Here is a 23,017-nt window from a genome sequence, read left to right as displayed (position 1 = left end):
TGGAAACAACTAATAATTTTTTTCGATCATATCATAACTATTTTTTTAAATAAAAGAAAAATTATTATTAAGCCATAATCAAAATAAGTCTAAAGACTTAAATAAATTCATGTAAGCTCGGCCACTAAATTGTTATCTCTCATAAAAAAAATTGAATTTAATAAGATTATGAACTATAAAATTGGCAGAATAATTATAAAACAAAAACTTAAAATTATTAAACTTATCACAAATTAAATAAATATTAATTGTGCCATAATCAACCAAAACATGCCTTTCTTTTATTTAGGAATTTTTTAACAATTTCACAATTTCACAATTCATCTACATCTTAATATTAATTGTGCCATAACTAATTAAGCATTTTTATTTTTATTTTATTTTTTTAAAAAGCATAGTTAAACATTTTTATTTAAGTTTTCAGTTTTATATTAATTAAAAATTTAAATAAATAAACAAAAAGTCAAGGTAGAGATTAGAGAAGCGGAACAAGACAAACCCAAACACATTCCACGTTTTACAATGATGAATGGGGACTAACGTCACTCGCAGAAAACGCGCGTGGCACTAACTTTGAAGTGAATAAAGTCAAATTGGGCTCTGCCCAGTGGCATTTTCGTAATTACACTCCAAGACTCCAACAAATATACACATAATAAAGGAAACCATTTCTTAATTTCCGAAAAAGAAAAAAAAAAAGGAAACTATGTCATTCTCATCTTACTATAATGTTTTTGTTTTTTTTTTTAATAATAATAATAATAATAAAGACTAAAGTAAGTAATAACCATAACGAGAAGAGAAGAAGAATCATAAATCTAGTTGCAGAACAACAACGTCCACGTTACACTACTCTCCAACCAAAGCTCACCACCCAAGGTACCAATCAATCTCAATTTTCTTTCTTTTTCTTTTTCTTTTTCTTCTCTACCCAAATTTACTGTTTGGTTCCCCAGAAAGGAAGTTTGTATAATAATTAAGCTTATTATTGCTAAAACCAGTACTTTTAATGAAAAGATCGCTTCTTTAAAGGTACTGTCTTTTTTAAAGATTTTGGAAAATCTTAGTATTAAGAGTTGAAATGAGTTTTCTCAAGTAAAAATTGAAGCTTTTTGGAAGAGATTTGAAGATCCTGAACTTGAGTAATAGTTCAAGTTTTGGTTGAAATTACTGCCATTTTTGGTCAACAACTTACTCAAATCATGCATTGATTTCATTTCACTCTGTTTTTTTTTCTTAGTTTGAATGTTGTTTGATTAAAATACCGATGTTTGACCCACCTTTTAAATTAGTATTCTTTAAAAGAATTATAGTTCTTCAATTTCTCCATAATCTGAATCTAAACCCCATATAAGTGCCTTAGGTATTGTCACTGAAATTTTCTCTTTTTTCAGGTATGTTAAGGTGATTGAGAGTGAAAATGAAACTTTTCACTAAATGTCAAGCTGAAACAAGGAGATTGATTTGGACTATTGGGGTGATGTTTTCACTGGTTTTGATTTTTCAGTACTTTGAACTCCCATTTGGTATTTTTATTCCATCTTTATTTCCTTCTGTTAAGGTACCATTAGTAGAGGAAAGTAAAGAAAATGGAGATTTATTACCTAATCATAAGATTATTGATCATAATAATAGCTCAATTTACAATGCTTCAAACTCAAATGACACTTACTTAACTCAGCTTAATGACACAAGAATCTCTGGTTCTACACCAAAAGAATCCTTGGATTTCGAAAAACATAACAAAACTGATGTTGATCATGGAAAGATCAACACCACAAATAGTAGTTTTTCTGTTGGTTCTCCACCTCAAGATAATTCCAACACCTCTTTAGTAGTGAAAAAGGAAAGTCCTGAGCCAGTGCATACCGAGCTTAAACAAAAGGGGAAAACCTCTTCCACGAACACAGCCCCGAAGATTACTAAGAAGCCTGAGACTCCGGTGTTGGATGTTTATTCGGTGTCTGATATGAACAAGTTGTTGGTTAAGAGTCAGGCCTCATACTATTCAGTGGTATGTAAATGAAAAGACTTTGGCATTGTGTTTGAACAAGATAATGCTTCAATTTGTGCTTATTTTTCTTAACTTTTATGTATTGCAGATCCCGAAATGGCCTTCTGCAACTGAGCGCGAATTGCAGGCTGTGACATTACAGATTGAGAATGCACCAATTGTAAAGAATGATCCAAAACTATATGCTCCTCTTTATAGAAATGTTTCCATATTCAAAAGGTAAATAGATTCAGTGCTAGCTACTTCTAATCACCTCTTATAAGATTTAGAGTGCGTTTGTTTGGAAGTAACTGTCTAACTGAGTAATTACAGAGTCTGTGTTGAAATACAAGATGTGCTTAGATGTCTAAGTAGTAGTTATATTTGAATTCTTATTCTCGTGTTTGACAAATGAGTAGTAATTATCTAAAATTAGTAATATTCTGTAATTGCACAGTGTAATTACTCTTAATTCTCATCCGGGGCTATTAGTATTGGAAAGCCACTGTCTAATTGGATCTGTGTGTAATTGAAGGTAATTACAGAATTTGATATGTTTGTCTAACCATGTAATTAAATTGTAACTATGTAATTGGCAGTAATTGAGGGGGTTCTAATTACACTCTCCAATTCTCACGGCCCCCCATACGAATAAGTGTAATTACACCGTGTAATTACTAAAAATTTTCCATTTCAAACATTAACTACTAAAAAATACTATTTTCATGTGTAATTACTATCTATTTTGCTATTAGGAATTCATATGTAATTACCACATCAAATTCAAACATTCCTTGTATTATATTCAGACTGCCTAATTAACACCCTTGTAATTAGGAATTACAATGCTTAGCAATTACACAGTTACTACCAAACATACTAGTTGAATAAACACGACAAACTTTGTAATTACTTCGAATTACACTCATTCCAATTACAAAAGGGTTTCCAAACACACCTTTAATTTTGATTTTAATAATGATTTTGACATATTTGCAGGAGTTATGAATTAATGGAACAAACTCTTAAAATTTACATTTACAAGGAAGGAGATAGGCCTATACTACACACACCAGTACTCACAGGAATATATGCTTCTGAAGGATGGTTTATGAAACAGCTTGAGAACAATAGACAATTTGTTACTAAAAATCCAAGGAAAGCTCACATGTTTTACTTGCCTTTTAGCTCTAGAATGTTAGAGGAAACCTTATATGTAGTTGATTCACATAGTCATAAGAATCTCATACAGTTTCTGAAGAATTACTTGGACATTATTGCTACAAAATATCCATACTGGAACAGAACTGGTGGAGCTGATCATTTCCTTGTTGCTTGCCATGATTGGGTATGTTTTCTCAATTTCATATGTGATAAGAGTAGTATAATCATCTTCTTTTGATAATCCTTTGCAAGGTAATCTTCTAGAGAGGGTGTCATTTGTGTCGAAAAAACTAATTTGAAAATTATTAAAACAAGAATAAATAGGTATTTTGTTCTTGAACTTTGTCACTAATAAGATTGTACTCCCAAATTATTAGTCATATTAAATATTTTCTCTCAATTTTGAACGATAGAAATTCATAATACTCTTGTTACACTTTTGTTAAATAATTAGTAATTTTACTCTATATTTCGCCCTCATTTTATCACTGCTAAATTGTGCCTCAAAACTTTTGTTAAATGAAAAGGATACAATTTAACAGTGGTAAAATTTCGAGAGTAAAATTGCTAATTATTTAACGGAAATTTTATATTTCACTAATGTTCGAAGTTTGAGGGGGAGTATTTAACATCAGTAATAATTCTCGAGCATGATTCTTTTTCTGTCAAACTTTAGAAGGCTACCTATTTATTCTTAAAAAAATTCATTTTGCAAAATAGCAATAAAAAATATATATTTATCAAACATACCCTAATAGTGATAGAGTAATTGGGTAAAAATAAACTTATTTTTTTTTGTATAAAATTGTTCACTTATCTTTGCAAAGTAGTGACATAATCAATCTTTGTTCTATGCCTAGTATTAGTAATAACTTTTTCTTATAGTTAGAATTGAATTTTCTTGAATCATATACAAAATCAGGCTCCTTCAGAGACAAAGCGATATATGGGGAAATGCATTAGAGCTCTATGCAATGCTGATGTGAAAGAAGGTTTTGTATTTGGTAAAGATGTGTCCCTTCCCGAAACCTATGTTCACTCACCCAAAGATGTCCTCCGAAATATTGGAGGCAAGCCTGCATCGAAGAGGTCAACCCTAGCATTCTTCGCGGGGAGTATGCACGGCTATGTTCGGCCAATTCTGCTGCAGCATTGGGAAAATAAAGACCCCGACATGAAAATTTTCGGTAAGTTACCTAGGAAGAAGGGCAACAAAGTATATGTCAACTACATGAAGAGCAGCAAGTATTGCATTTGTGCAAAAGGGTATGAAGTCAATAGTCCTAGAGTTGTAGAGGCGATTTTCTACGATTGTGTCCCGGTGATCATATCCGACAACTTTGTACCTCCGTTTCTAGAAGTTCTTAATTGGGAATCTTTCGCGGTTTTTGTACCCGAGAAAGACATTCCCAATTTGAAGAACATTCTAGTTTCGATCTCGGATAGGAAGTATAGAAGGTTGCAAATGATGGTGAAAAAGGTACAAAAACATTTTTTGTGGAATCCTAAGCCTGTCAAATATGATATTTTTCATATGATACTTCACTCTATTTGGTACAATAGACTTCATCAAATTAGACCCATGTAATGTAATTAGGAATAAATCTAAATTATTTAATGTATTGAGAATTTGAGAGTAATTATTATTATTTTTTTTAATGTACATATAAAGGGACAGAAATAATGAAGAAGAAGATTAATTATTTTATTATGTTCTCTGTTTTGTCTGCTATCAAATCAAGCACATTTATTTATTATTGTGTACTATTTATTGTTTCCAATTTCCAGACAAATACTTATACAACAATTATGTTTGATAGTGATATGAAAGTTTAGATTCTTCTAAGAAAATATAATAACCACTAATCCTCACACACTGTATTTTTAATGATATGTAAATTAATAAGTAAAAATGCAAAAAATTATATATAAAATGGGGCGTATTAGTGTAAAAATATTTATAAAGGACTAAATAATAAATTAACTTACATATAATTTTTCTTATAATTAAAATGAATCTCTATAAAAGTACATATTTCAAAATAAAAGATTTATTTAAACTATATTATCTAAAACATCACAACTATCTACAAATTTTTTAGAGACTTTACAAACAATAACATTCAATTGATGCAAACGGAGACGACAAAGAGGACATGTTTTGTCAGTTTGAGTCCACTTAGTGATACATTGCAAGTGAAACACATGCATGCATGACTTCGATTCAACAACCTCTTTAATTGTTGTTGGCTCATCATCAAATAATTTTTCCAAACAGATAGCACAATCTTCATCTTCTAATCCATATCTTATAGTTTGGTTATCGTCTTGATTATCTTTGATGAAACAATCTCTTAATAATTGGATAATACGATATCGTTTTGCACCAATAATTACTACTTCTTCTTCATCACGATCCAACATCATGTAGCATGTCCATATAAAAATTATAATACACATACCGATTATTAATAGGGCAAATGTGAGTATTATGTACTCAATCAATGCAAGTTTCAACCATTCAAAATTCTCTATTACTACACTAATAATTTCACTCTCCATATTGTTTAAACTCGTCACAATTCAATTTGTTGTGTTACACTTAGATGTTAATTAAATTTATATAGTTAATTAATCCTAATCCTAATTGCATTGGTATAAATATATAGGTGATTTGTAAATTTAAATTTTCTTTAAAAAAGATAATATTATATAATTTATAATTTAAAATTAAAAAAAAAAATTTATTTCATTGCTTTACACTTACCATTTATAAATTTATAATAATCTCGATAATGACATAATTGCCCTAATTATCCTCGAAAGTTAAAAGGGCATTTCGGTCATTTTGTGTACTGAAACTACTTCTTTCCCAATTAGAACACCCAGAGAAAACCAAACCAAAATCTATCTCGATAATTTTAATTTTCTAGTACGATTTTCACCTTTTTTGTGAGAAGATTTAATCTGGGTTCTGTAGAAAATCATTGAATTATTGATTAAAGTGAAAAAGAGCTAGCTCAAATTGAAGAATTTTCAATTGGATAAGACCTGAACCAGATCAATACCCAAATATATTATATATATATATACATATTATATATGGCTACAGAGACGAAAACAGCTGTGGTGAAGTTGAAACCCAGTAACCAAGATGGTTCTTCGAAGGGAAAATTTGACCATTCTATTAATCGGAAGAAGATCGAGAGCTCGAGCCGGCAGAGTTTTGATTCAAAGCCCAAAACAATAACAACTACTGTGAAAACTGAGGTATACCCACTTGAAATCTTTTGATTTAGTTTGGTAAAGTTATAATCTTTGGTGCTTGGGTGATTGAATTATGGAATGATTGTTTTTCTTTAGCTTGTTTCGAATGTGTTTTTGGGTTATGTTTGTATGAGCAAATTAGCTTCTTTTTTTTTTTTTTTGATTTGGGGCTTTAGGGTTTCTGAATTGATTCTTTTGAATAATGTTGAATTGGTTGAGATTGGATGGCTTTTTTTTTTTTAATTGGGTCTGTATCAATACCAATCTTATGTAATTGTGTTAATTTGATATTGATGGTTCAAATTTGAAGGTTAAAACAAAAACAACAGTAGTGTCATCAAAAGCAACAACATCAAAAGTTACTACTAAGGTGAAACAGAAGAAAGTTTATACCTTGGCTGGCCAGAAATTTGATCCTCCTGAAGAGGTTTCTGACTTTGCAACCAAAAATTTCCTTTTTTCTTTTTCCCCTTTTTATGGAAGATGTCTAATACGATATAGTTCCATTCATCTTTGTTTTTTTGTTGGTTGCTTCCTATTAACAGAGAGAGCCCCTGAGGATCTTCTATGAGTCATTGTCTAAACAGATTCCTAGCAGTGAAATGGCAGAATTTTGGTTAGTACTGTTGTGTACCTTAAATCTAATTGTTCCAGAACCATTGTGGTCCTATTATCTTTTTTCACTAACAAAAATTAATGCATTCTTGATTTAGATTCTTCTCTCTAACTAATTATCCAACAGTTCATAGGCATAGCCTAGTAGTTTCACACCTCTCATCACAAAGAGGAGGTTCCAAGTTTGAATCCCTCCTCCCTCAATATCCAAAAAAACAATTATCCAATAGTTCGAGTAAATTGTATGGTCACCTATTGATGAGTCATTTCTAAATTGAAGCTTGCATTGGGATTTCGATCAAGTCATCTTTTGATGGTGTTGATTGGTGTCTAGGATGTACTCTATTATATTCTTATTTGCTATAAAGAAGTTTGAGTATTACTTGGAAATTAATAAGGCAATTGTCTTATCTTGGAGATCAAATGAAATGTCTTTCTCTTACCTTTTTGCTCTTGTTATGCATGGTCGTATTTATTGGTTTGAGATAAATATTGATTCTGTGCATAACAGATCGATGCAGGAAAAAAAGTATTGTGTTGAATTTTTTAATGCCACTTCAAGTTTTTCTTCTAATCACACAAGGAAAGATATTTAAGTAATCTTCTATTTTTTTTCAATTTTTTTGTGACTACTACTTGTGCCTTGGCAGAAAACATCATCCTTTGATTAATCAATTGACAGGGATAACTTTCTGAATTAAGGAAATCCTTAGTTTTTTACATGCTTTATTTCAGAGTGCTTATGAGTGTAAAAAATACCAAGAAAGGGAAAACGAATCCTTATTTGAATCAGATTACCCCCTACAATACTCAATTTTCCCGAACTTTGATGCCTATCGTATATCTTCTTTATGTCTTTATGTCATCGTACCATATGTTTGGAAAAGCTGTGCTACCATGTTTTGCCACAATGAGTGTTGCATCATATGAGAATAGAGTGATGAGTTAGCACGACCACTAAGTTTTAAAGAAAAAGATCACGGTTGTTGAAGTTTCAACATTAAATAATTAGTGAGGTGGCTCCCTTTAGGAGGAGAGTAGTACCCTTGAAGTTTTCTTCTTCAATTTAAAGTTTTAGACCTTGCATTTCAAGTTCTCACTTTGGATTAAATCAATAAATAGTATAATTTTATGAAATTTAGAATGATTATAAATATGTACTGAAAAAAAAGTATTAAAAAAAAAGCCTTTTATTGAAGTTGTCCAAAAATATTTTCCTCCATTTTTGTCCCCAAGTATTTTCTTTCAAATTTTTTCTTTGGATTTACCAAGGTCCAAACATGGTTTGAAAGTTTTGTCATAAATTTTTCTCGCAGATCATTAACTCTTAAATGATTTCATTTTCTCCTTCTCAGTTCTCAGTATTAGTATATAAATCACCATCGATTGATCCTCTGCTTGAGTTTACTCTTCCTCATCAGTTAAACAGTGCTCCACAAGTGCTTTCCTGCCATGAAGTTTTTTTTTTTGCTTTGTTTAATTCATTGAATTTATTGTCCGAGAAAAGGCATACGGTTCGAGTATTTCTGTTGTCAGTACAAGGAAGGTGTTAATCATTCCACAATCTATATACCATTGTTCCTTTACTCGATATAGTCTCCAGAAAATACAAAATTCACTCTTCTGTATCTGCAATGGGCACAACTCAGAAGTCTTTTATGCTCTGTTTATTCCTCTTTCCTTTGGATCCATCCTTGATCTTCCATGTCAACTGTCATATAATCCTAAAATTTCAATCTGCATTCCCTCAGAACTGACTATATGGTTTCTAAGGTGTATATCTCTGATTTCAATCAGAAAGATATGGCAGAAGTCGGCTTAGATATGTTTAAGGTCCCCACCCACCCTTGAATTTCACGGATATAACGAGATACTGATTGAGTGAAACTAGTTTTATTTTACCTTCTTCATTGCTGTGCTGGTTTTATCCTTTACTTCACTTTGCAGGGTTAGATGTTCTCTGATTAGGAAATTATCTCCTCCTACAAAGGTTTACAACTTTACATTAGTCTTGCTCCCATCCATTATTAGATGATGAAAACTGCAATAATCAGATACTATTTTCAGACTTCGAACGATGAAGGGTCAATACTTATTCTCCTTTGCTCTTTCTTATTCTTCTTTGAAGTTTAGAAACATTAACACATGATTCTTGGTTGACAACTTCCATGCTATATGAGTACAAGGTGTTGAGCCTATAGCTTGTCCAACAGAAAAATGTTTTTCATGATTAAAGTACTTCCATCGATGCAATTTTGACTTCGAATTACATGCAACTCACATTTTTTACTTTTTATAATGCCGAGCACTTGATGTCTTGTAATGGAGTATCCTTACTTTCTAGATGGTTCTGAAAGTATGTTATGATAGGGAACCATCTTAATCCTACAATTGAAACAAGCTATAAGTGGTGTGGGCGGGAAATGGTTAAGGCGGAAGTCTAAAGTTCGAGCTTTGGACTTTCCTTGTTTCTGGTTTATTATGTGTACTAAGCTCACATTCTTACAACAACAGGATTGGATTGAATAGGATTCAATGATATAATTTTTTTTTTTTTATTGTGGGGGGGGATAATTTTATCCTATCTGATTTTCGTCTCCTTGTATTTTCTAATGGAAAGAAAAAAGAACTTACTACTTTGCATCTAATTCGTTTTCTTCAAATTTATTATTAGCAAAATGATCACCTCATTCATTCTTCTATGTTTTTTTTGCTTATATTTCTTAATCCTATCCAAACATCTCTTCTATGTTAAAAAACATCTTTTTCGGTTAACCTTGTGAAGAGATATTTTTCTTTCCATACTCCCGTGGACCGAAAAAATCTTGTTAAATTCATGGAAACTGATCACTTGACTTGCTATGAATCTAACAAAGACTTAAAATTTATTGCTTGCTTGTGTTAATCATTGATGTTGTTATGCATGAACTACTATATATTGACCTTCAGAGCACTGGCCTTGTATATGATCAACATATTCTTGTTGTTGTCGATTTTCAGGATGATGGAGCATGGTTTGTTATCTCCTGAAAGATCCAAAAAGGCGTTCGAGAAGAAACAGAGAAGGCAGAAAGAAATTCGGTCGGGAATTCCTATGAAACCTTCAAAACCACTGAGCAGACCAGAAAGTTCACAGAAGAAGCCGCTTCAAAAGCCGCAGCCAAAGCCACAGCAACAGCAAAAGCCACAGCAGAAGCCGCAGCAGCAGCAGCTAGTGTCAAAGAAGAGAGTTAAGAGTGATGACGATACCGATGATGATGACGAGGATGACGATTTCATTTTAAGTCCCAAGAGAAGGAAATTCTAAAAGGGAATAAAAAAATCATCCTTTATTAAATTGTTGAAGAAACCATATTAGAGTTGAGTGTTTTTCATTGTAAACCAGCCTAATAGATGATTTTTTTTTTAAAAAAATAATACATTTATTTTAGTTGAAATAACTTTGTGAAGTAAAACAATAAGACTGGAGTGAATTAATTAATCACAATTTATTTCTCTTACATCATATGATCTTATTGTTATTAATAATCTCTTCTGAATTTCAGTGAAAAAGTTTTCTTCCTCCAATATATGCACAGATATATATATTTATATGAATTTAAGAATGAGATGAGTCAATGGGAGTAGCTAGTTTTTCAGCAAATGAGTAGACAAATAATAGTACAGTGCATGCATGTATATATGTATATATATATATGTACAACAGTCTCTGTTCTTGACCAATATATATAGCAAATCCATAGACAGTTTTTTAGAAAACTATGAGCACTGATCTGAATCATGTCATAAAATAAATTAATAAATAAAAACTGGGTATTGTTTAATATATAGAGACTATACTATTGGGTATTGTGTGGTTTCAATAAAATTCATATGTTACATCACATCTGTTATATTTATATTAATACATCAATTTAATCAAAGTTCATGGTATTAAATATGTGAGATTATAAAGTTATTAAATCTATAATTTGATAAAACCAAATGAGTATCAATTAGGAATTTTTTCACATACATTTTAAAGCAATTTTTTTTTGTTGGTATTTTTACGAAAATCTACATAGCAATCAACAGAGTAATTTGAATTGCAACTAAAATCCACATACCAACCGACATAGCAACCCACATAGCAGCAATTACCGGGACAATTCAAATCGTAAATTTTAAAAAATTATAAAAAAAATAATATATAAAATAATTCCTCTATTAATTATATATATAAATTAATATATATTATCAATTTATTTTTGGAGGTTAACTATTAATATCTATACATATATTTTTTTTTCATATTTAATTTATATGAAAATAGACATAATTTATTTTTTTGGGAGGTGCTACAGCCCCTACCTTCATACAACAAATTGCTTAAACCATATTTTGAGCATATTTAAATTTTTGGAAAATTTTCTAAAAACAATAATTCTAATATATGAAAAGATGATTTGAATTATACTTAAGTGACGTCAGCAGTATAATTTTGTAAGCATATAACATATTAGATATATGTATATATTTTTATATCAGATAATAAATGCTATATGTATATAATATATAAAGACAGAGATATCAATGGAAAGAGTTCTTGAGCTGCTCAAAGAATGAAAACACACTACACAAAATTATATAACATTATCAGAAACGTACGTACGTATACGTACTCACCACACCACCCATAATAATGACTCATATATATATATATATTTATATATATAATGTTTTGATGAATCACATATGAATATATATGATCAGATACTTAATATTGCTTCAGAAGATCATTGAGAAGCTGCCATATATGTTTTTACTTTTCTTTCGAAAGATGATGAATTGATGACATCTCTCTATGTATGTATAAATATATCTAGATTGGGTTTTGCAGGGTCTCTTCACATGTATTGCATGTGAATATATATAACATTTATATATATATATATACTAGAAGAAAATTATGTGCAATGTACGTATACTTAGTTTTATGTTAGGTGCTCTATAATTTAATTGAAAAAAATTCAATAAATAATCATATAATTTAAAATGGTTTAAAAGCTAATTTTAATTAGTGTGTGGGGTTATTTGAAAATCAATAGTGAAAAATCAAATTTAAAATTTGCAGAAAGAAAAGAGGAGAATGGAGATTAGCTTGAAATATATTTAAAAAATAATAATGCTACACACTTACTATGGACACTTAACTCGACATATGAAAGAAAGAATATAAAAAACAAGAAATATGATAGCTTCCAAATAATATTATAACAAAGCAATGCTCTCCAAATTTATCTTAATATCATTCTTCTCTTGAAGCCTCTCATCAATCTCATAGCACTCCATGATAGATTCAACAAAATATATGTGTTTATGTATATTTGGATTCAACAAAATATATGTGTTTATGTATATTTGTAAAATATACATATATATAGCTAAGTATATTTTCAACAAATTAACCCGATAAACTCAAGATCCACATATATATATAGCTAAGTATTCAAATACAATTGTAAAATCTAAACTTAAAACAAAATCAAATGGACAATTCATGCTCAACTAAAGCTATACATATACTGTTATGATTACATCAACCCAAATATTTTTACGTGCTATAACCGAATTATAAAAATTAAAAAGTATAATTTGAGATATATGGACTAAAATCATCCAAATAAACAAATAAATTAGTTACACATAGAATTATAAATGATATTTTTTTTAGAGTGTGTTTGAAGCTTATGTGAAATTTTTTGGATCTCTTCACTACTATTTTTTATCTCTATTTTTTTTGTATAAATATATATGTATATAGAAAATTTATATTAAAAAAATGAAAAATATACGTACATATATTTTATTGTTGTTAATTAAATTCAAAATAGTATAGTAATAGAGAAAAATTAAAAATTAGATTTTTATTATGAATTTTTATTTATTTAAAATAATTAATTTTAATAAAAAAAAATTAGAAAAAATGAGAGATATACGTACAAGATTAGGTATATATATTTTGTTGGTTTTAATTAAATTCAAAATAGGATAGTAAATTTATGGTTTAAATAATATCACATGAGAATAATATATAATATTGTATATATATAAATAATATCAGTTTAAATGGGATTTGTTTTATTTTTATTTTATTATTTTATTATATATAAATAATATTTTATTATTTTATTAAATATAAATAAAAAATCACACCCACGAATTTTTCATAAACCAAGAATTTAGTTATATAAGCATACCTTATATAGAATAGATATATATATAAATTTATATGTATGTATAGAGTGTTATATATAGGTAGATGATGTAGTCAGTGGTAGAGTAGAGAGTTCAGGTCCCATGTATAATGCAGTGTCTTAGGTCATCCAAAATCATTACTCTTTAAAACCCATGTATGGGCACTACTATACCACTACATCTACATGTGGTGCAAAACAACAAGGTAAACACATATTTATTACAGTACTGCAACAATCACGAGGTAGCGTTTTGTGATTAGTTAGTTTTTCGTTGCAATAGACACCTTGCAAGTGTGTAGTTAGCATCCTATCATATTGTAATGATAGGATTTTTATTTTTTGAATTTTGATACGTATCAAATTATGTATTAAACTGTATTATCTGAACTTTTTTAGCAGTTAAATATTCTCTCAAAATTATTGAGATTGTTGGATTTAAAGATTTTTATCTAATTTTGTTTAATTTTATCATAGTGTCGATTATCCATGTATCAAATCGTGTCTAAAAAGTTTTGATATGTATCAAACTGTACTCCTTAAATTTTTACTCGTACAAAATTATATCCCCTACGCCAGATATTCGTTAGTAATTAATTGGATAAAAATTCTTGAATTAATCTAACAATATCAATCTCAATGATTTAAAATTTCTTTTAACAATTTAAAAAATTTAGAAACACTATTTATTATATGTCAAAATTGGGATTTAAGAATTTTTTTTAACAATTTAAAAAATTTAGAAACACTATTTATTATATGTCAAAATTGGGACCTCAATAATCCTAATTAATTAATCTTATTTATATATATTACATATGATATATATGTGTGTGTGTGTTTGTGTGCATATAAATAGAAGAGCGCAGCTTAGCAGGCCCTATACAGATGCATGATGTACATTTATAGCCACATTCCAATAAAATAATAATGTTGATGGGTTAATAAATATTAGGTGCTTCTATAATATAACAATTAATATGCACTCGTACCGATCGATATATTTTTTTATGTGTTTTAGTATTTGAGAAAATATTTTAATTGAATTTTTTTCATGGCTGTTTATGTTACAGTAATTTAAGATATCATATAAAATTTGAATGAGATTCAAAAAAATTTAACAAGTCAAAAATCATGGTTCAAACAGTCTGTTATACGCGAAACTCTTTTATTTTATACGTATGTAAAATACATTTTTTAAACTCTATTTTCGACGTGTGTTAAATTTTTTTACATATCTCAAAATTTTAAAAAACTATGAAAAAAATTAGACTATAAAATTCTTTTAAATATCGATCAAAGCAAATAAAAGTGCATCAATAAACTCTTTTTAGGAGTGCATTATAATTTTTTTTATAAATTATTTATATAATATTATATATATGAGTATAAATTAATATATAAAGTTCAGGTGAAAAGCAATATATATACATGGGATTTGATATCTTAGAGATTTTTCCTTAGAAAGCTAGTTTTCATATTAATTCTTCTGCTGCCTTTGCATGCATGGTGAATATGTAATATATATTATATATATATATAATATTTATATATAGAAATTTGTGTGGAGTAGCTACGTTGACATGGGTGATCATTGATCGATCCATAGCAAGGCCAAGCTATATATATAAATATATATATCTTTATATATATATACATTTGAACATGAGCTATAATTAAAATTAATGTATGATCATGCTTGAAAATTTATGTCCACCTAATTAATTAATAATAAAACAAAAAACTCAATTTCAAGATATTTTATATCTGTATATATTTAAAAATTACAATGAAGTATATTACAAGTATCTCGAAAACAATTTTACCAAAACATTATCAAGAAAAATACATATATATAGTTAATTTGTTAATAAAAAAAATAATTTTCAATTTATACCACCCTTTTGTAATAAACCATTTAATTAATTATAACATATAGTTTTTAGCTATAACTTTTAGTTCCAACAAAAAGTATTTTTAACTAAATTAAATATATATTAATATTTAAAAATGTCAATAAAATAGTACATTAATTATTCACAACAAATTTGACTAGTTAATATAGTATTAGTTAATTTTACTATACTTACAAACTGTTAATATATAAGAAAAATTATTTATATTTAGCTACATGTTTTCATTATCTTTAGTCACAACTTTTCATCATTAAAAGTAAGATTTTTTTTTGTAATGTAAATAATTTCTACTTAATTAATATTATAATATTAGTACTTTTATACTAATTATGAATATTAGAAGATTATATATTCAAAACAAAAAAATAGTAGTACTGATGATTGAGTTGGTAGTTCTATTCATGTCCTTGTACCGTTAAATAATTTACAGAAAGCCTATTTATGATTTTTTTTTACACATATATTTATGATTTTTTATCATTATATATATATATATACACTGACGGACCCAATGAAGGACCAGTGTGGGCTTAAGCCTATGCTGAAAAAAAATATTTCTTTTACTTCTTAACTAAAAAAAAATTAATTATTTTAATTGCCCGCAACAAAATGAGAGATCAATAGTTGAATGATAGTTTGACAGTATATCTCAAAAAGGATGTATCCAATGCTATTGACAACGAGCTTATTATTCATCGTTTTCAAAACATGAAAACTTCTCGAGGACAACTCTAAAGATATGAGCTAAAAAATTGATATATTTGCTAAAATTTTAGAATGTTGAGTATGTCATGAACATCGTTTTAGATTGTTTTTTTTTTTCTATTAGAAGGTTTTTTGTAACGCCCTAATGCTAAGGCACGCTACAGTGCTTTTTCAATTACAGTGCAATCTTCGCTAATCGAAGAGTTTTCTTGAAAAACGTGTCAAATTAAAACTTTTATATTAATTAATAAACTTTATAATATATTTAAATATTTACAAGCGACGGGATCCCGTTCTCAAACTTTTAAAAGTAATATTTCAAAATACACATTTTTCAAGTCGCACAGCGACTATCAAAATACAATTCCCAGATGTCCCGAGACCGAACACTCCAGGTCGCGTTGCTTTGACATGTACAATCCCATCCGAGCTCAGGTTCATTCCAGTTCAGTTATCGCCTTTCCTTTACCTACACATGAAGGTAGAACTGTGAGTCAACAGACTCAGTAAGAAAAGCATATAACATATCATACAACTTTCGACTTGTAACTAGGCGCCCATACACCTATTTACAAGGCTTATCAACTGATTAAGAACGTTCTTAATGGTTGGTACTATTGACCATGATATCACCCACTACTAGCACTATGATCGCACTGCGGGACCGGCACTATGTTCGTGCCGCCATGATAGCATCAATAGCACCCAAGAGTACAATTGGCCATAATATCACTCTTAACCAGTACTGTGCCTGTACTGCCGAACCGACACAATTGTTGTGCCGCTATGATAGCGCCAATTAATACTCTTTGGGGTAAATATCACTCTTAACCAGTACGATGCTTGTACTGCCGAACCGACACAATTGTTGTGCCGCTATGATAGCACCCAAATCATACACAATCACACATACACCATGCATATATATCATTTAACACGCTATATACAGTTCTTACCTGTTTTCCGAATTCAAGTGTGTTGGCCGACCTGAACAGAAATGCTCGCGCTAGATGGATGCCCTAATCACATTAAGTGCAACACTGATGAGTGACTCACTAAATCACCTTCCGGGGACTTAGACTTGAAACTAAAAGTTTCCCTATCAATAAATCACATGGCAATACCCTAAATATCTCAAAATTAGGAAAAACTAGGGTTCGGAAAATTCTCCCAACAGGCAGACCGGTTCCCAACCGGAAATCCGGTTCTGGGTCACCAACCGGTCGACCGGTTGCCACAGGTCCCCCAGAACCGGAATTCCGGTTATGTGCTGGGAACTCGAAAAATCTCCCCTTGACCTCAAAATCCATCCAAACTTCACCAAACTTTCCAGTATACCTGTACAATGAATTCACAACATTTTCCAACCAACAAATCCCAGAAAAAACCACTAAATCAAATTATGCCATTAAAGACCTAAACTTGAGTTTCGAAACTCAAGTTTGCTCAATTCCCATACCATAGCTCAAAATTGATATCCAGGGCTTAAAATCAACTCAAAATAAACTTAGAATTCAAACCCTAAGCAAACCTAAACTTAACAGCCACTACTTCACAATTTCATAACCTCAAACTCAAGAAAAAGCTTAAAAACATAAACTAATGGTTTAAGATTTACCTCAACTTCAAGAATGATCAAATCCTTAGCTTCAATTCAGCAAAACTCCAAGATTTGAGGGTGATTCCCTCTGGTTTGCTTCAGCCGAAAGAGAGAAAGAGAGGAAGAGAGCTTCTATTTGATTTTCCTTAATTTTCTTTCTTTTTCTTGATTTTTCTTTAAATGGAAAAAAGGTTTAATTAACTAATTCATGCTGAGTATTCACTTGCTAGGTGTCATTCACCTAGGGCAGCCACCTATCTCTTAACTAAATAAAATGACTAAAATGCCCTTTAAATCAAACTTAAGTGTTTTCCAATACTAGGGGTAAAATGGTCAAATCCCATAACCCCGCTCAAACCCGATGACTTATTTTCTCTAAAATATTCCCCGCTAAGAAATAAAGTTCTAAACTTACCTATGTGATCAATCTAGCCATCTATCGCATTTTCCGTTGTCGCCGAGCAAAAATTACAAAAATTGCATATTTCACATATTAATCAAACAATACCTCTAGAGTTTAATAAAATCTCCGAAATTGAGAAATTACAACTCTAATATTTATTTTTAAAATATTGGGGTCCAAAATACTTAAATTCATAAATAATAATAAAATAAAAAAAATTAGTGCTAATTGCCTTTTCTAATCCAATTTATTAAGGCGGTCGTTACATTTTTAGTGCTTGATATTTAATATCTTTTTAGTTGGGAAATGAAATATTAAATTGTATTTTTCTTTATATTTACTTATTTTTTTGAAATATTTTTATATATAAAAAAATTTACATCTACCATTCAATTAAATTTTGGATCCGTCACTGTATAAATATATATATGTAGTTGTCTTCTCACTAATATAGATCAATTTTAAATTTAGTGAATCGCCAAAAATAAATTGACAATCTAATAAAGTTGTTGTACTTATTGTTTTTTTTAAGAGGTTGTACTTATTTTTTTGTAATGGTAATTAATTTTGTACTTACCATTTATATCACTAACAAAATATATATGGATCAGGCCAATACTATATCAACTATTTATTTATTTGTGGTTTCAGCAAAAACCTGTTTATTTATTTGTAACACTTAACACTACTCTTATTCTATTTTATGACTATTCAATGATTACCTTTTTATTGTAACCATATGGTTATATTTTTTTTACTTGTAATAGCAGATTACTAATAAGTAGACATTCTTTTTTTAGAATTAATTAATTATAATTAACTATTTTTTTAAAATAATTAATTAAATATTTAACAAGACCTCTTTTAGCAATTAATATTTATATTTAAATCCTTACTCTAATTATTTTAATAATTAAGCCATTTAATTATAATATTTACAATAAAATTTATTTTTTTACAAAAATTAAACTTCTTTGGACACAAATTAAATTCTCTTCTTATAATAAATTTTTAAATAATTAATTATTTTTAAATGATATTTAATTATTTTGTCACAATTAGATGAACTAAGTATGAGGCCTCAAGCTAGTCAATCGATAACAAGTGTAGTCATTTTTTTTTTCTAAAAAATCCTTCAACTTATTTCACTTTTTACTTTTAAATATTTAAATAAAAAATTAAATAATTAAGTGTAATAATTTAAAATTAAGATTACAAGTATAATTATAAAATTTAAATTATGAAATTATATGTGTATAATTTTAAATTATAAAAAGTTTTGCTATAAAATTTTAAATAATTTAAGTACAAAAAAATAAAATACTAAAAGATCCTTATATAGTAATAAATTGAAAAAAATTAATTAATAATTATAATTAATTTAATTTTAAAATATAATTAATTTTAATTAAAGTTTTATTAGGAAATAAATTATTAGGTTACTTTCAGGTTACAAGTTATTTATTATTTATTTTTATTTAATTTCCAAATTAATCACAACTATTTAATAGTAATCTAATGGCTTAAAAAAACATAACCATGATGGTTACAATAAAAATGTAACCATTGAAACCTCTTCCTATTTTTTATTATTCTGTTAAATTTCTATTGTTAAATGTCAAGGTATACTACTAATGTCTACACTAACATACACGTGGTATATTTTATTATATTATATAATTTTAATTATTTAAATATTATATAAAAAAAGAAAATTATTAATTTGATGAGTTTTTAATACTTTATGTGTAAGAATATGATTTTTTTTAAGTTATTTTATGGGAAAAATTGAAGAGAAATTAAGTTAAAATTGTGATAAAATCAAGTAAGAATAATTAGATGGGTAATCAGTTACCATAAGGGAGGTATGTTCAAATGGCAGAAGAAGTGAGATCGAACGGATCCTTCAAATGAAAAGTTCAAAGGCTGCGGGGTTTTATTTGGGAAATCCGATGTTTCTTTCTAAGAATCGATCTAGTGACTTCGGTTTTATTTTGGAGAGGTTAAAGAAGCGCCTTGAAGGTTGGAGGCTTAAAACCTTGTCTTACGCTGGGAGGATGACCGCTGTTAATGCAGTGGCTTTGGCTTTGCCGGTGTATTCTATGTCAACCTTCACTATCCCGCTAACAGTGTGTAGGAAGATGGATGCACTCGTAAGGAGATTTTGGTGGACCGGGGGCATAGAGAAGACTCATTTCTTTGCCTCCAGGATTTGGGATTCCCTTTGTCAGCCTAAAGTTAGGGGAGGGCTGGGATTTCAGAAATTTGAAGACATAAATAAAGCCCTTGTTTCTAAACTCACTTGGGAGATGACTTCAAATGATGACAAGTTGTAGGTAAGGATTTTCCGGGAGAAATTTTGTTATTGGGACAATTTTTCGGCGGTGGAGATGAAGGCGACTGATCCGAGCATTTGGAAGTCTATCTTAGATGCAAGGAAGATTATCTTAGAAGGGTCGTGTACGGTTATTGCGAACAAGAGAGATATTAACATATGGTGGCAACCTTTGATTCCTTGGAGGGGCTGTGAGGAATTCCGTGCTACTATGGAGGAAGTCAGGATTAAAGCTCTTAATTTGAGAACTGTCTCAGATTTGATTCTTCATGATCAAGGCCAATGGAACAGGGGGTATGTGATCTCTCTGTTTGGCCAAACCGTGGGGAGACAAATCACTGCTATTGATATTGTTTGTGGGCTTGATAAAGACATAGTGGTATGGAAGAGATCTCCCAAGGGAATTTTCTCTGTTAAGGAGGCTTATTGGCTGGAAATGAGCACAAATTTGGCTGTACTCATGATTCGTGGAAGTTGATTTGGTCTAAGGAGCTGCACCCGAGAGCTAGCATATTCCTTTGGAGAATGTGCAGTGGGGCCATGCCAACCCGTGACAAGATCGGCAGTGGGGACAATTTGAACTGCATACTTTGCGATGGCGATGTCAAAAGTTCCCATCATGTCTTTTTTGAGTGTAACTTGGCTAAGGCTTTATGGTTTGGAGCCCACTTACCAGTCAGAGTTGAGTTGATCCAAGGAGAAGAGGTGAAGACGAGGATCATGAATCTTTGATCTAATTTCAGAAAGGAAGACATGGTGAGAATTTCGTTATGTGGCTATGTTGTTTGGGATACGATTTGGCACTACAGAAATTCGATTTTGTATGGTGGAAGAAGCCGTGACATTCCTAGTTTGTTGGTTGAAGTTCACAACCGATTTGCAAAATTGGTTGGTGCTGGTGTATCTGATCTGACGATGCCCCCTCGGTTGGTGCAACAGGTTCCAAGTGGAGCCCCCCTCAATTCAAATGTTTTGTTCTCTGATGGATCCTTTAAAGAGGGTCGTTGTGGGATGGCGGCAATTGGGTTCGATAGGAACAACGTGGAGTGGCATTCGATTTGCAGTAGTGCTGAAGGTTTATCGACTTTGGATGCTGAACTTAAGGCAATTCTTTTAGCGATGCAATGGGCGGGCAACATGAAATGGTCTTCAATTACCCTCTTCTCGGATTGTTTGGTGGCAGTTAATGCTTTGAAGGGGAGAAGTTTGCCGGATTGGAAGCTGGCTGCAGGTTTCTTCAAAGTTCTTGAATTGGCAAAGTCTTTTAGTGCCTGCACTTTTTTACATGTTAATCATGATTGTATTTTTGGTGTGAATGACCTAGCTGTCCAAGCTAGTGCTGGGAGTCGTTGACTCTATCTGTGTAGGGATGGATTACCCCTGCCAATCCTAATTTCCTTTTTTAAGTTTAATTAACTGAGGTTCTCTTTTTTTTTTTTTTTAAAAAAAAAGGAGGTAACCAGTTGCCTTATATTATTTTTTTCTAATTTTTTTTTAACATTTTTTCCTAAAATCTTCCTATAAAATAACTTTTCCAGAAAAAAATAATATTTTTACAAACTTATACATAAAAAACCATAAAAATGAAAATTCTCATTTCTTTTTTTTTTTCTTATTTCCCTTTTTCTTAATACTTTTAATTTCTTCTTCCTTCTTTTCGTGAGGTTGCCTAAGGCTACAATTGATAAATAAATACAAACTAAATACTTTTTATTTTTTTACTTGACTTTTTATTTTTTTTTAAAAAAATACATACCTTTTATTAATTTTTACTTTTTTAATCATTACAATAAAAAAAGTGAAATGTATTTAATTTATATCTATTTATCAATTATTATTTATGGCGTCACTTGTTTTATAATAAAATTAAATAAAATATAATAAAAAGATTATATTATTATAAATTTATATTATTAACAAGCAATATGCTATAAATAAAATAATTGGATAGTGTAAAAAATTCAGCAGCAAAAACACTAATTATTATATATAGGGATATGATTTTGTCCCGTGATGTACTTTCACGGAATGTATTCCGTGGTACATTAGATTGGTCTCAGGGTACATTAAATGAGTGTCATGGTACGTTTCTATTTTTTAATCTTAATTACCCCCAGATCAATCTCAACTGTCAAATCAAATAACTCCCTTATCTGACGGCTGCCGTACATCACGGATTACAATCCGTGAAAGTACAATAACGAGACAAAATCATATCCATGTATATATAATATTTTTCTTATGAATACTTTTTTTTTTTTTTATTTAAGCGTTTATATATTACAACCATGTTTTACTTGAGACTCGAACCTAAGACCTCCAAGATACACACACCCACCCATGGCCACTTGAACTAGCGTCAAGTAGTTTTTTTCTTATGAATAATAATTATTCTATATATTATCTGTTGAATCATATGGCCATTAATAAATAATATGACGTTACATATACGTGATATGATGATAATTATATATATATAAATATATAAAAAAGAAAATAGAGCCAGCTGTCTTCTTTTTAGCTCTGTCGAAAATTAAAGTGAAATATATCTTCATTTTTGACTTTTTAGACAAATTAATGCATTGTGTATGGAGATAAATCACATATTTTTACACACATAAATTATCACCTTGTTTTTTAATTTTTTTTTTTAAAATAAAAACATGCGTTCGTTATACATATATATATTCATTACATGTAAATTTAATTAGTTAAGGGTTTAGTGCATAATAAAAATAGTCGCTTATATATAATTAAAAAAAATACAAGATGCTATTCTTTAA

General features: G+C 29.6%; 2 protein-coding genes across 3 annotated transcripts; both read left to right on the top strand.

Moving 5' to 3' along the window:
* The first annotated feature begins 673 nt into the window (after positions 1 to 673).
* On the top strand, positions 674 to 4,868 carry LOC115705475 (probable glycosyltransferase At5g03795). 2 transcript variants are annotated; one of them, XM_030632817.2, is made up of 5 exons: positions 674 to 879; positions 1,395 to 2,014; positions 2,103 to 2,233; positions 2,993 to 3,341; positions 4,080 to 4,868. In XM_030632817.2, the coding sequence occupies exons 2-5, from the start codon at positions 1,421 to 1,423 to the stop codon at positions 4,743 to 4,745; spliced, it is 1,740 nt and encodes a 579-aa protein (XP_030488677.2). In that variant the 5' UTR covers positions 674 to 879; positions 1,395 to 1,420; the 3' UTR covers positions 4,746 to 4,868. The 2 variants fall into 2 exon arrangements, with proteins under 2 accessions (XP_030488677.2, XP_060963305.1); XM_061107322.1 differs by having other exon boundaries at positions 870 to 1,032.
* A 1,160-nt stretch (positions 4,869 to 6,028) lies between these two features.
* Positions 6,029 to 10,539, top strand: LOC115705467 (uncharacterized). The gene is made up of 4 exons (XM_030632806.2): positions 6,029 to 6,427; positions 6,735 to 6,851; positions 6,970 to 7,040; positions 10,040 to 10,539. The coding sequence occupies exons 1-4, from the start codon at positions 6,260 to 6,262 to the stop codon at positions 10,344 to 10,346; spliced, it is 663 nt and encodes a 220-aa protein (XP_030488666.1). The 5' UTR covers positions 6,029 to 6,259; the 3' UTR covers positions 10,347 to 10,539.
* Positions 10,540 to 23,017: the final 12,478 nt, after the last annotated feature.

Source organism: Cannabis sativa, chromosome X, assembly GCF_029168945.1.
Source record: "Cannabis sativa cultivar Pink pepper isolate KNU-18-1 chromosome X, ASM2916894v1, whole genome shotgun sequence".
In the NCBI taxonomy this organism is placed as follows: domain Eukaryota; kingdom Viridiplantae; phylum Streptophyta; class Magnoliopsida; order Rosales; family Cannabaceae; genus Cannabis; species Cannabis sativa.
The sequence above is the reverse complement of the archived record's forward strand: the minus strand, read 5'-3'. Positions and strand labels throughout refer to the sequence as shown.